The sequence below is a fragment of the Monodelphis domestica genome, chromosome 8, assembly GCF_027887165.1.
Source record: "Monodelphis domestica isolate mMonDom1 chromosome 8, mMonDom1.pri, whole genome shotgun sequence".
NCBI lineage: Eukaryota > Metazoa > Chordata > Mammalia > Didelphimorphia > Didelphidae > Monodelphis > Monodelphis domestica.
In genome coordinates, this window is record NC_077234.1 from 32,272,214 (window position 1) to 32,287,414 (window position 15,201).

At 43.9% G+C, this 15,201-nt stretch overlaps 1 protein-coding gene across 1 annotated transcript in view; it reads left to right on the forward strand.

Annotated features, from left to right (window-relative positions):
* The first annotated feature begins 14,034 nt into the window (after positions 1–14,034).
* Positions 14,035–15,201, forward strand: part of PRKCI (protein kinase C iota) — a 56,126-nt gene continuing 54,959 nt past the window's right edge. Inside the window, exon 1 of the mRNA XM_056807092.1 lies at positions 14,035–14,387. Coding sequence (XP_056663070.1) covers positions 14,263–14,387 — 125 coding nt within the window. The 5' untranslated portion in view covers positions 14,035–14,262. The remainder of the gene's footprint in view (positions 14,388–15,201) is intronic.

Sequence of the window (15,201 nt, forward strand, 5' to 3'; positions counted from 1 at the left end):
TTCCCAAGGAGATCAGATCCCAATTTTAATATAAAGTCCAAAGTTAAGAAATGCAAAAATGGCTGGGAAAATGAGCAAACAACAAAAAAGAACCTAACCATAAAGATTATAATAGTGACAAGGAATATCAAAACTTGAAGATAATCTTGACACAACTACAAGCAAAGCCTCAAAGAAAAATGCAGATTCAACTCAAAACCTTAAAGAAATTCCTGAAAAAGCTAAATAAGGAGCAAAAAAAAAATCCAATCAAGGTGGTAGAGAAAACATTGGAAGAAGAAATGAGAGTAATGAAAGAAAATGATGATAAGATAATTAATGGTTATGTAAATGAGGCACAAAATATACTGAAGAAAATAACTCCTTGAGAAACAGAATTGGAGAAGAGCTAGGTAGCTCTGTGAATAGAGAGCTAAAGTTAGGTCCTAGATTCAAATCTGGTCTCAGATACTTTCTAGCTGTGTGATCTTGGGCAAGTCACTCACCCTTGTTGCCTAGCCCTTATGACTCTTCTGCCTTAGAATCAATTCATAGTTTTGATCCTAAGACAGAAGATAAGGGTTTAAAAAAAAAAAGGTAGAATTGGCCAAATGTTAAAAGAGACAAAGAAAAGCAACTGCCTGAATAAAGCGGTTGAGGGGATGTGACAGAGGAGAGACTCTAAATGAACACTCTAATGCAAATATTATCAACATAGCAATGGGTTCAAATCAAGAAAACATGTAATGCTCAGTGGATTTACACGTCGGCTATGGGGGGTGGGGGGGAGGAAAAGAAAATGATCTTTGTCTTTAATGAATAATGCTTGGAAATGATCAAATAAAATATTTAAAAAAGAGAGACATAAAACCTCACCGAAAACAATTCTATAGCAGGGGCACATGGGCTCCGAAAGACTCTGTGGATAGATTTCACAGGGTCTATAAATTTGGTGGGGGGAAAGATCTTTCTTTTCATTTATCTCTAATTGAAATTTCTTTTCATTCAATTATTTTAAAATATTATTCTGAGAATGGGTCCCTAGCCTTTACCAAACAATCTAAGGGAGGTTCATAACACAAAAACCCTTTCTCTATAGCTTGGACATCAAACTTTATACTGAAGGCCAATTAAAAGACATCTTTTAAAAATCCACTTAAAAGAAAATGATCTTTTTTTTCCCAATGAATAATGTTTGAAAATGACCAAATAAAATAATGTTTAAAAGGGGAAAAAAATCCACTTAATTTTTCTTATGTAGGAAGTGAAGTTTAATAACAATAGTTATTGGATGAAATGAGATAATGTATGTAAAACACTGAAATCTTTAAAGTGGCATCTGAATTTGAACTATTACTGTTGTTTTTATCATTCCTTTAAGGTTTTCCTTTCTCTTTCTTCTCTGTTCCCACTTTTTATACAGTTTGGAACCTGGCCAAAGCTAGGGGGAAAATACACACACACACACACACACACAATATTCTGAGATTACAGGATATTTTATTTCCTTATCAAATAATAGCAAAAAATCACTCAGATGTTTTATTTCTTCAAAATGTAAAAATTAATATCGAAGAAGAGACAGAGCCTCTTGGTAATAGTAGAGCCAGTGAGGGGCAGGGTTTAAAGGTTAGCCAAAAAAAGATCCCTCCTATAAGATCAGTGCATGCTTAGAAAGAATGGCAGCTGTTTGGGCAATCTAGAGCAAAAAGACTTCTGGCCAGCACACTGAAGTGACTTTTCCAGTTCCCCACCATTGTGAAAGTTAAGTAGAAAACAATATAAAGACTTGTTCTTGCATGAGTCTTTCATTTTTCTGCCCACCGCTCCAAGAACACTGGTGGTTTTAAAATAGATAGAACACATGGACCAATTAAATATTTATAAACTACCCACAATGTCCTAAGTGTCTCAGTGGGTGAACTTGGACAACAAGGTCCATGACCTTGAGACAGGTAATGGAAAAGAGACTGCTCTGCTCTGTAGAACCAGTCACTGCTGGTTCATTTGTTCATTGTTATTTCAGGAACAGGAAGTGGTATGAAATCAGTCATATCTTGAGCCCAGGAGGCAGTGTCAGGTATTATGGAGAGGTAGACAAACATTTTTATCTTGGACATGGCTTTGCCCTTGAAATTAAAGAGCAGATTTCATTGGGCAGAAATCATCCTACTTCACAGTGCACAAGCAGGACTTTTTGCTTTCCTTCTTGGGTTTTAAGCAGCCCAAAATAGACTATGCTTAAATTCAAGGTCAGCAGAAAAAAATTTGAGTCCAGCAGGAAGTTGTTGGGGGTGGCAGGGGAAATGAGACAGCCTTCTGGGGAGGGTAGCATGGAGCCAGCTGCCACGTGGGGGAGTGACACTTCTAAGAGAAAGAATGCCCCAGGATCCTGGAAAAATCAGAGAGACAACCACCCAGTAGTACAAGAAGGCTGGTGACTAATGAGGCATTGTGAAATGGGGCTTCAATTCTTGTACTGTAAAGGTCTTTTTCAAAACCAATTTCTTTTTCCTCCTTCAAAATGGCAGGTCAGATTCCAGTGGTAATTGATTTGGGTGGGGGCAGGAGAGGTGAAGATTTATGAGCCAGTTAAAGGGGGTGGGTTGGAGTTTCCAGTTAAGCTTCTGTGCTTTTTGAATGATCTTCCAAAATGTCTTGTTTCCCAGTGCTATTTGTTTATGCTAGTCTGACCCGAACGAATATATGTTGTGCCTGATTCTGAAAGCAAGTACACATCTGGTGGTATTTCAGAATCATAAACTCATATCCTGCTGGGTCAAAGTGTGCCTGAAAAATGTCAAATAATGGTCATCAAGGCTTGGCTTGAAGCAGCAGCCCATTCCATTTCTGGTCAGGTTTTACCTTAGAAAGCTGGATTTCTTTTGTCCCCCCACATCAAGCCTAAGTTTGGTTCTTTGAACCCTTCTTCCTATGTTCCTGGTTCAGCCCCAAGTGGCCAAAAAGGACAGATTTTCCTCTCTAGCCTCAATATCCTCAATCCTTCGGTCAATCCTGAAGTTAAGGGCTTTAATCATCCTGCTTGACCTTCTCTAGAACCTCACCAGATTATCAGTGTCCTTCTAAAACTGTTCTGCTCCAAACCATACATGACACTTTAAATGTGGGCTGACTAGGGCAGAGGACAATGGGAATATCACCTTTGTACTGCATATAATGCCTGTTTTCATGCAGTGGAAGATTGAATTATTTTGGGGGACAGATGGGTGGCTCAGTGGATCAAGGACCAGGCCTTGTGACATATGGTTCTGAATTCACATGTGACCTCAGATACTTGCTAGCTGTGTGACCCTGGGCAAGTCTCTTAACCCCTATTGCCTAACCCTTACCATCATTCTACCTTAGAACCAATACACAGTATTGATTTAAAGATGGAAGGGAAGGATTAAAAAAAATTTTTTTTAAAGATTGAATTAACATCTTTAGCTGATAAATCACTAGCTACTAAAATTCACAGCTGTTTTTCCTTTTTATTGAATTTAATTTTTTTCAATTACATGTAGAAACAATTTTTCATAATTGTTTTCTGACATTTTGCAATTCAGATTCTCTCCCTCCCTCCTTATTCCTCTCCCTGAGGCAGTAAGTTGTGTGATATAGGTTATATCAGTGCTTTCATGCAATACATATTTCTTTGTTCCCCAAGTCATGACTGAAGATACATATCACATATTCAATAATAACCTCATGACAATGCAGTGATCCTGAACAACCTGGAGGGATCTATGAGAAAGAACACTCTCCACCCAGAGGAAAAACTGGGAGCAGAAACACAGAAGAAAAACAACTGCTTGAATACATGGGTTGAGGGGAAATGGTTGGGGATTTAGACTCTAAATGAACATCCTGGTGCAAACACCAACAACATGGAAATAGGTTCTGATCCAGGACACAAGTAATACCCAATGGGATTGCTCTTTGGCTACGGGAAGGGCGGGGGGAGGAGAGGGAGGGAAAGAATATGATTCTTGTAACCAAGGAATAATGTTCTAAATTGACTAAATAAAATTTAAAAAAATAATAATAACCTCATGAGGGAAATAAAGTAAAGTGTGGCATGCTTTGATCTGCAATCAAATTCTAACAGTTTCTTCAGGTGTTTTTCAAACTGTTATCTAGCCATATCTCTCCAATCCTGTACTGATGAAATTGATTTTTTAAACCAAGCATAATAAATGATTTCTATTATATTTGTAAAAATTTGTTAATTCAATTTTATTTTCAGTTCTAAATTCTTTCTCTCACATCGTTCCCACCCATTGAAAAAGCAAGAAAAATAATAACCATCACAAATACATATATATACTCAAGCAAAATATTGTCATATCAGCCATGTCATATATATGTCTGTGTACATATGTCTGGTCTTGGACACTCCCTAGCTGTGTGACCCTGGGCAAGTCACTTGATCCCCATTGCCTAGCCCTTACTGCTCTTCTGCCTTGAAACCAATACCTAGTATTGATTCTAAGTGAGAAGGTAAGGGTTTAAAAAAAAAAAAGGAATGACAGTTTCTACTTTTTCTTGCTCTTGCCCTCTGTTGAGCACCTCAGGACTCTGACCCTCTCCCTCAGGTTCAAACCGGGGAGGTGTGTGTGGGGTGGGGGGATAGATACTTCTCTCCACCCCTGAAGCTAAAGTGCTACTTGCCCATGGCAGTAGGAGCCTCTGATTGCCTCTTCTACTTGTGTTTCTTTCTTTAAACATTAGTCAGTGACCAAACAGCAAAGCTGATTGGGTTGCTTCTGACCATGGTGGTTGGTGGGAACTGAAGAGATCAGGCAGGCGCTCCTGGTTCCAGGAGGTAAGGCTGCACAGTAGTAGGAGGTGACCTCTGAAATGACTTTTCAGAGAAGAAAATGGCGACCACCAGGAGGGTGAGCCCAAGCCATACCCAAACTTGCTACAAGTCATGGAACTTCAGTGACTTGCTTAGACAGTACAGAACTGAGGTGAAAGCGAAATGTCAAATGTTTCATGTTTCCGTGTTTTAAGTATCAGCCTAGGCGTTACTGTTTCAAGTTTTAAGTATTTGTCAATGCATGCTATCAGGCTTTTGTAGATTAAGTTGTGTGTTAGGAGAAAACCTGACCCATTTTGTATTTTGATTACTTTTCTAAAAGAAATCCTATTCATTTCCTTTGAAGCTTTAAGAAATTCTCCCCCAGAGTAGGGAGGGAAGAGGGCTGGGGAAAGCATGAATCATGTAACCAAGGAAAATATTCTAAATAAAAATATAATAATAGAAAAAGAAATTCTTCCCCACTCTTCTGGGTGAGGAGGGTCTCATGAGCCAGAGAGCATGAAAAGAGCCGGATCCCTTTGGGGTCAAGCTTCCCTAGGACGGGAACTTCATTCACTTGAACTTAGAGCAAAGGTCTCTTAGGAAGAAAGGGTGGTCTGGCACCATGGGCACAACTGGTTTTTTGTTTTTGTTTTCAAACCCTTATTTTCAGTCATACAATTGATATGGGCTCCAAGGCAGAAGACTGGTAAGTGCTAGGCAATTAGGGTTAAGTGATTTGTCCAGGGTCACACAGCTAAGAAGTAGCTGAAGCCAAATTTGAACCCAGGACCTCCAGGCTTGGCTCTCTATCCACTGAGTCACCGAGCTTTGACCCACCTCTCCACCCCTGATTTAAACTGAACTTTATCTTTTTAATTGTTGGTGTTATTTATTTTATTTTTTCCCCATTTGAATTAGTTTATTTAGTCAATTTAGAACATTATTCCTTGGTTACAATAATCACATTGTTTCCCTCCCTCCCCTCCACCCACCCTTTCCACAGCCAACCCACAATTTCACTGGGTATTACTTGTGTCCTTGATCAGAACCTATTTCCATTAAACTAAACTTTAAAGGCTGCTGGAGGTTCAAAGAGGATTCTTGACAATAATCATTTGACCAACTGCAATTTCCGAACTTAAAAAAAAAATAAACCACTACCGTACCTTTGAATTTGTGTGTGTTTTTAAAACCCTGACCTTCCATCTTGGAATCAATATTGTGTATTGGTTCCAAGGCAGAAGAGTGGTAAGGGCTGGGCAATGGGGGGGTGATGTGACTTGCCCAAGGTCACACAGCTGGGAAGTGTCTGAGGCCAGATTTGGATTTAGGACCTCCCATCTCTAGGGCTAGCTCTCAATCCACTGATCTACCCAGCTGCCCTTGTGTTTTTCTTATAGTATTACAGACTTCCAAACCACTTTCCAAATACCAATTAACTAACCCTTGCCAACTAATGAGGTTTTATTACTGAAGAGTGACTTGATATCAGTGCCCAAGACAGGTTAGCAGAGTGTTCAGGAATAAGGAGATGAGAGTCTGTTTATACTCTACCCTGGTAGATCCCATCTGGAGTACTGTGTTAAACAGAAGCACTGTGGAATCACCAAATTTTAGACATCAATAAGCTGGAAAACATCCCAAGGAGGATAATCCAGGGAATGAAATACCTTAAACTCATGCCTTATCTAGATTGGTTAAAGAAGCTGGTAATGGTTAGCCCAGAGGAGAGTAGACACTGCATTTCTCTGTCTGTCTTCAGAGGCAGCTAGGTGACTTAGTGGACAGTGCCAGGTCTGCCATCAGGAAGACTCCATTTTCCTGAGTTCAAATCTAGCCTCAGACACTGTGACCTTGGGTAAGTCACTTAACTCTGCTTCAGTTTCCTCATCTGTAAAATGAGCTGGTAAAGGAAACGGCAAACCATTTTTGCCAAGAAGACCCCAAATGGGATCTTGAAGAGTCAGATATGACAGAACAAGTATAACAACAACAAAAATCTATCAAGTATATTAAAAGGATTTATTATATTTAGTAGTAGTGGATGAAATCTATTTTTTTCAGCAGTTGTCCTTATGGTCTTCCTCATCTACTTCTTTTTTTCTTTTTCTTTTACAAACCCTTGCCTTCCATCATAGAATCAATACTGTGTATTGGTTCCAAGGCAAAAGAGTGGTAAGGGCTAGGCAATGGGGGTTAAGTGACTTGCCCAGGGTCACATAGCTGGAAGTGTCTCTAAGGCTAGCATTGAACCCAGGACCTCCCATCTTCAGACCTGGCTTTCAATCCACTGAGCCACCCAGTTGCCCTTCTTATCTGCTTCTGATATTGAGTCTCCCTGGCTTCTAGCTCTTTCCCTACTGTCTACAAAAAAAAAAAAAAGTCCTAATTTCCCACATCTTTAAAAGACTGGCATTATCGTGCCATCCCGAGGAGCTATCATCCTATATTTGTCCCTCCTTTCTTAGCCAAAATCTTTGAAAAGACTGTCTGTAATCTTAGTTTCCATTTCTCCTCTCCCCTCTCAAGTCTCAGCAATCTGGCTTCTGACCTCAACTGAAATGAGTCTCTCCAAAGTGACCAATGACATCTTAATTGCTCAGTCTGGTGGCTTTTTCTGTCTTCATCTTCTAGGCAGCATTCATTCCCCTCTCTTCTCCTGGATACTCCTTATACCCTGGCCTTTCACTCTCTTGGATCTCCTTCCTGTCTTACTTCTTCTCCTTGTCTTTTACAGGATCTTCATCCATATCTCTTCCCCTAACTGTGGGTATACCCTGAAACTCTGTCCTGAGCCCTAGTCTGTTTTCTTTCTCTACATTCTTTCTCTTGGTGGCCTCATCAGCTCATGTCCTTTCTCTCTCTCTCTCTCTCTCTTTCTTTTTTAAAATAAATCCTTGCCTTCCTTTTCCACAGGATTCAAATCCTCTCTACACCCATGAGAATTCACTTAGGCTTTTTAAAATTTAGTTTCCTCACTTATAAAATGAGACCAGAGTATAAGGAAAATGCTTTGTAAATCTTAAAATGCTACAAAATTTCCATGATTATTACTGAGCTCCAAGAAGGCTGGACCTCACTTTTCTAAACGTTGGGGTTTTCCTCTCCCCTTCCATGCCCCATCTACCATTGTACTGTACATCCTCTAAGTCAACGTTGGTGAACCTTTTCCCAGTTCAAGTGCCCAGACGACAAATTCAAGCTGTCTGTGAGCCCCCAGATTACTGGAGATAGTTGAGGGAGAAAGTGCTTGCTTTCAGTGGCTGGACAGAGAGGTGGGGCATGCAAAAAAAAAGTTCTTGGACACTGGGAAAAGGGGAAACGGAGCAATTCTCTGAGTGTGGGCTCTGCAAGAGTGCCATGGCTTCCCCAAAGAGGCTGTAGGTACTTAATAAGTATTTATAGAAATGAAAACCATTAAACAAACAAAAAAAATCTCTTAGTCAATATTCTGTATTAGTTCCAAGGCAGAAGAGTAGAAAGGACTAAGCAATGGGGGTTAAGTGACTTGTCTAGGGCCACACAGTCAGGAAGTGTCTTTAAGCTAGATTTGAACCCAGGACCTTCCATCTCTAGGCCCGAACTTGTGTCCTTTTAATGACTATCTCTCTGCAAATGGCTCCCAAATCTACATAACCCATCCTAGTCTCTCTCCTTAGCTCTGGTTTCATAAGAGCTGCCTAGTATATATTTCTAATTGCATATCCTAGAGACATCTCAAACTCAACATGTCCAAAGCAGAACTCATTATCTTCCTGATGATTATTTCTTCCTAAGTCCACTCTCTCTTTTGAACTTTCTCTCTTGGCTGAAGGCACCCCCATTCTTCAAGTCACTTCGACTCACAAACCAGCATCCTCCTCAAATCCAATCCCAATCATTTCCTACATCTGCTTACATCTTGCTGGTTTTTCATCCATAATATCTCTCCTCTGTACCCCCTTCTTTCACCTCACACATGCCCCATCCTAATCCAACTCCCCACCCCTCTCACTTGGACCAATAGGCTCCTAACTGCTCTTTCTGTTTCAATAATAATAGCAAAAATATGAAAACAGATGATTGGCATTGATTTATAAAACATCATCTATAAAAACACTGATTGTAAAGCCTTAAGGATTGGAAGGTACTCTACAGACATCATTTCATTAGGCTTCTCCCCACTTCAATGCATCCAAAGAGCTTTTCCTTTTCCACAGATCTGACTGTGTTGCCCCTTACTCAAACCATTTGCTTCCTGTCTGCCATCTCTGGAATGGAACATTAACTGCTTTGTTTAGCCTTTAAAGCCTTTCATGGCATCTCTTTCCAGACTTGTAGGGCATTACTCAACCTTTGCCCTTTGCAATCCAGCCAAAGTGGCCGCCACTCTGTTCCTTTCCCAGGTCATTCCATCTGCATGTGTGAATGTTCTGTTGTCATCATCAAATCCCCGACTTCCTTCAAGGTTCAGCTCAAACTTCCCCATGAAGCCTTTCCTCATTCCCTTTCCCAACTCCCAGCACCCTCCCTCCCAAACTACCTTATTATTTAACTACTTGATATTTATTCCCTTTATATTTACACTAGATACAACTATAAATGTGCTTCTTGTGATTTCTGTGCAAGTAGGGATGGCTTTAGTGTGTGTATGTGTGTACACACTCGGCGCCTAGCTCAGAGCCTGGCACATAGTAGGAGCTTACTAAATCCTTGTGGCTTGGCTGATTGATAGATTGAAATGCCACTAAGGTTACACAAGGGACAAGCAGCTGAGTCATAGTCAGAGAATGTTAGGGATGGAAGAGACCCCAGAGTTGAGCTCATCCCCAGCTTACAGTTCCAGATAAACTCTTCCCACTCCATACTCTCCCTTTCTCTGCTCCTCATGAGGCACAGACCTTTCTGAAGAAGAGGAAATGATGCCCTAGAGTGTATTCCCCTCAAAATATCATTAACTCTCTGGCTCATTCAACGTTTGCCTTTCAATGATACCCTTGATGGCAGGGGTTGATGACTTGAGCCAAAAGCACTTCGCCTGCCTTTGTTTCCATCCCCATGACCAGGTGGAGCATGACTCTTGGAAATTCCAGCCCGATGAAAGGGAGGGCATAGCCTCCAGGTGAATGGTGACAGAGACTGAAATTCCTCTTTTTCCTGAACTTAATATGGTAAAGTGATCGCATGGGCATTGTATGCCCTTCAGGGAAATGAAAGAAATATAAGAGCAGGTTTGGGCAAAGAGGAGAGTATTAGGCAAGTCGTTTCAAGTTCTCACTGGAGAAGCAGGCTGGTGGGAGGCATGTCTTTCCTGCTTACCACTGACTCTTCATCTTATTCCATCAGCCACTCGGCTGGATAGCGTGATGATGGAAAGAACAGAGGGGGGCGGGCGGCAGTGACATTTTGCCAGCTTCATTGTCTAAACCTCCGGCTAACTGAGAAGAAATCTAAAAACCCTCCTGCTTCAGTTAGTGAAAGGGTGCCAAAGCAGCAAAGAAGCCAATTCCTTTGAGTTGTTTGGACTTTTAAGATGGGGGCAAATGGAGAATAGAGAGTTTATAAGCTCTCCGATAGAGCTTATCTCCAATAGAGAGTTTATAAGAGACTAATTCCTGTTTTGGCTCTTTATATCCCATCATCAAACCCTACTTAATAAATACCTCTTGAATGGAAAGGGTACTGATTCAAGGTCAGAAGAACTGGATTCAAATCTTGACTTGGGGGACTTTGGACAAGTTACCTCAAAGTCAGAATCATAGAATCTGAGAGTTGGGAGGAACCTCAAACGCTATCAAGTCTAACCAGAATCTGACACTCCTCTCTAAGCCTCCTTCAGTTTTGTTCTCTATAAAGTGGGGGTAGAGCTAATTCTTTCAACCTCAAGGTGGACAGATAATATCACCTTTTTAGGATGCTGCTGAAGAATATAGCCTTTTACTCTTCAAAGGTTGAATGGTTCTTTGACCTGAAGATAAAATAATTTGCAGCATTTATCTGCTGAAATTCCACCTTACTTGTCACCTGACCAACCTATATGTCCCACATGCTTATAAAAGAAGTCATGGGCAGAGGATAGACTCTAAATGAACACTCTAATGCAAATACTATCAACAAAGCAATGGGTTCAAATCAAGAAAACATCTAATGCCCAGTGGACTTACGCGTCGGCTATGGGGGGTGGGGGGGAGGAAAAGAAAATGATCTATGTCTTTAACGAATAATGCTTCGAAATGATCAAATAAAATATATTTAAAAAAAATAAAATAAAAGAAGTCATGGGGACTAGTAAAACAGGCTTGGAAACAGGAAAGCCTGAGTTCAAATCCTGCCTTAGACATTTATTAGCTGTTATAGTTACTTCACCTATCTCAGCCCCAGTTTCCTCATATGAAAAATGGGATGATAATAGCACCTATTTCCCAGAGTTGTGAGAATAAATGAGATAAGTCAAGTTCTTGGCAGACTCTGAAGGCATTATATAAATGCTAGCCATTTGTATTATTCCACTGCTTGATCAAATTTCCATTGTCCTTCACACACAACTGCAGCAAACTAGTCTATATCCACATAAGCTACATATTGGTCTCTTTTTCCATCTTAATATTCCCTCAACCCCAGAAGGAGGATTTTAGAACTAGAAAGGATCTGAGACCACATGGTTCAATCTGTACCAATCAAGGATCCTTTCTATCGAATGAACAACCAGTGGTCCCCCAGTCTTTGCCTCAGGACCTCCATTGAGGGCAAACCTACTGCTAAAGAAAGACCGCTAGGTGGTATAGTGGATAGAGTTCTGGACCTGGAAACAAGAAGACTTGAATTCAAATCCAGACTCAGATGATTACCAGCTCTGTAACTCCTGGACAAGTTGCTTAATCTCTGCTTCCATTTAAAAAAAGAAATCTGTAAAATGGAGATAACAGTGCCTACCTCCTAGGGTAGTTACAAGGATCATGAGATAATATTTGCAAAGCAATTAGCATAGTGCCTGGCACATAGTGGGCCTTTAATAAATGCTTATTTCTTTCCTTTCCAACAGCCCATGCTACTTGGGGACAGCTCTCATTGTTATGAAATTCTTCTTGATGTCAAGACTAAACACACCCTTTTGTACCTTCTGTCTGAAATTGCTTGGTTCTGGGACAAAGCCCCCAAAACCATCGTCTGGCTTCCAAGTGTCTTTTGTCCATTTTTTTTTTTGCCCTATTTACGTCATAACTGGATCCTGCCTTTCCTCTCTGCCCTTCATACACAAGTTAAACCAGGTGCCAAAGGTAGACTTTGAAAAGGAAAAAGGAATGTTCCTCCTGTTTTCTCTGATAATTAAAAAAAAAAAAAGCAGTAGGCTATTGAAAGTTTATAAGGGGGAAGCTACGTGGGTCAGTGGATAGAGCTAAACCTAGAGATGGGCAGTTCTTGGTTCAAATCTGGATTCAGACACTTCTTAGCTGTGGGAACCTGGGCAAGTCACTTAACACTTACTGCCTAGCCCTGCCTTGGAACCAACATACAATATTGACTCTAAAACAGAAGGTAAGAGTTTTTTAAAAAATCAATTTGATATGTGTGGAGGATGCATAGATGTGGAGGGACTATTGCAATATTCTTGGAGAGCTGTGATAAAGGGGTAGGGAGAGGGAAAAGAAATAAACAATTATTAAGCACCTACTATGTACCAGGCAGGGTGCTAAGCCCTTTGCAAATATCTCATTTGATCCTTACAACAACTGACAAGGAAACTGAGGCAAATGAAGGTTAATGGACTTGCTAGAGCTCACACACATAGTATCTGAAGCAGGATTTGAAGGCAGGTCTTCCTGATGCCAGGATCTATCCATATGGCCTTCTGAGAGATGTTGTAGGGGTAGAATTGACAAGTATTAGCAATTGATTGATTAGTCGCCCTGTGAGAGAGAATAGTTGTGCTGTGTCTGAGATGATCAGCTCCAGTGCCTGTATGGTGGTTCCCGTTTGCAACGTTGGGAAGAAAGTGACTTTGGATGGAAATACAGTTCTGTTTGGACCCCCCCCCCCCATCTGATTTCAGATGTCCAGTTGGCTGCTGGGGATGGGGTCCTCAGGGAATAGATGAGGGCGGGATGCCAGAATCTGGTTCTTTCCAGTGGTGGTCATCTGCATAGAGATATTCGAACCTGTGGGTACTGAGGGGCTTGCAAACCGGGTGTGCTATACAGAGAGAGGGTCCTGTGCAACACTAATGGTGCCACCCTCATTGACTGCTAATCTGTATGGTCATTGGACCGTGGATTTCTACCAGGTCTTTGGGAAAGGGAAATCGATAAACAAGCACATATCAAGTCCCTTGCAAAAAGCAGTCCCAGTAGAGAGAGCTCAACATCCTCCATGTGGAGGCTTGACTCAGTCCCATCCCAAGATATCCACCTCTGAGCCTTCATCTATAGATCTGAATCTGTCTCTAGTGGAGCTGGAAGGGGGAGCGACTTAGAGGTCACCTTGTATGCCCCCATTTTACAGACGGGCAAATCGAGGCACAGAGCGGCTACGTGGGTGGCAAAGGTCATCCAGGCGGCCGGCTCTGGGCTGCCCAGGATCCTTGCTGCTCCCAGCTTGGGTGACAAAGGCCACTGCCCTCCTGCCACTGAGGAATGTCCAGCAGGCAGCTCACAATCCTAGCATTCAGCGAATTCCTTAGGCCTAAGAAGGGGGAGGTGCTGCGCGGGGCTGAGCCGGTCTTGGGCAAGAGGGAGGGAGCATCGATCGAGGCCCCAGTCCTTAAGTCGTCCATTACCCACAGAGGAAGCCAGAAGAAAGCACGTTCTGCAGCCCACACGTGGGACACCCTGAGAACCTCAATTCCCAGAATCCCCTCTACCAAGGAACTCCAAGTCCCAGTATCCCATTCAGGAACTCCAACCCTGGCGGGCGCTTTGATTCCTTCAGATTCCAGCGGCTCTTGGCCCTCTGCTCCGCCTCCTCCGAGGATGAGTCAGACGGAACCATTCGACCTAGACGGGATGAATAATTATCTCTGGGTTTACCCGTTGCCTTTTTCCTGCGGTTTCGGGGAAAGAATTTGTGACGAGATACTGCTTCAGAATTTAAGAGTAGCTCCGGGTCGGGGATGCTCCGAGGTTGCCTTTCTCGAAGGATGGGGAGAGATGACTCTTGCGTGGGTTCCCCCTTCCTGCGAGAGTGATTCAGCCCGAAGGCGGCCCTTCCCCGCGGGGGCCGGAATAGCGGCCCCGCCCCGCCCCGCCCCGCCCGGGAATGTGGACGTTTGGAGGGAGCGCGGTGGGCGGGCTGGAGGGAGGCGCCGAGGCGCCGGGGCCGCAGCGGAGGAGGCGGAGGCGGAGGAGGCCGGCGGCGGCGGCGGCGGCGCTGGCGGCTACGGGAGTACCCGAAGTGGTGGTGGTGGTGGTGGCGGCGGCGGCAGCAGCGGCGGGAAGGAAGGGGCAGCGACACTCGGCCAGCCTCCCCGCGGCGCAGCCGCTCCGGCACGGGGCGGCGGGGAGATGCCCACGCAGCGGGACAGCAGCAGCATGTCCCACCCGGGCCCGGGCGGTGGCGGGGGAGGCGGCGGCGGCGGTGGCGGCGGGGACCACGCGCACCAAGTCCGCGTGAAAGCCTACTACAAAGGGTGAGTAGGCGTGGGGCCGGGGGCACCGTGGAGGGGAGCTCAGCGGGCATCCCGGGCAGAGGGAGCGCCCATAGTGCAGGGACTGCGGCGTCCTGCTGCCCCCCTCTGGGAGCCTAACCCAAGTCTGATGGTTCAAGAGGGCATCCCGGGAAGTGGGAGCTCCCAGAGGGCAGGGAATGGCTTTGTCCTTGTGCCTCTGGAGCCTAACCTACCTAGTGCTTGTGGGAACGGCTAAGTCTGACTGCAAAGGGGGCGTCCTGGGGAATGGGAGCGTCCGGAGGGCAAGGGGTGGCTTTGTCCTTGGATTCTTAGAGCCTAACCCAAGTCTGACCCTGTGATGGGGCTTCCCGGGGCGGGGGAGCTCCTAGAAGGCTGGGGGAGCCTTTGTCCTTGAATCCTTAGAGCGTAAGCCAAGTCCGACCCTCCCGGGGAGGGAGAGCACCCGGAGGGCAGAGGCTGCGGCGGCGTCCGGGTTCCTCCAGAGCCCAGCCTAGTGTTTATGGGACGAGTAAGGTAGAGGGACAGCCCAGCCTAGTTCGTATGGGACGGGTAAGGTCTGTGCAAAGGGAGCACCCTGGAGAGTGAAGCCCCTGGAGGGCAGGGGCTGTCCTGGAGCCTAACTTAGGGTTTGAGTCTTTCTTTAACTAGGGAGCATCCCGGGGAGTGGAAGCCTCCGGAAGGCAGGGACAGCCTTTGTCCTTGGATCTTCAGAGCCTCGGGGTGATGGTGCTGAGAGTCTGTGTAGAGAGCATCCTTCGAGGTTAGGTGACTGTACCAGGGAGCGTCCTCCCGGAGGGGAGGCCCACCAGCCCAC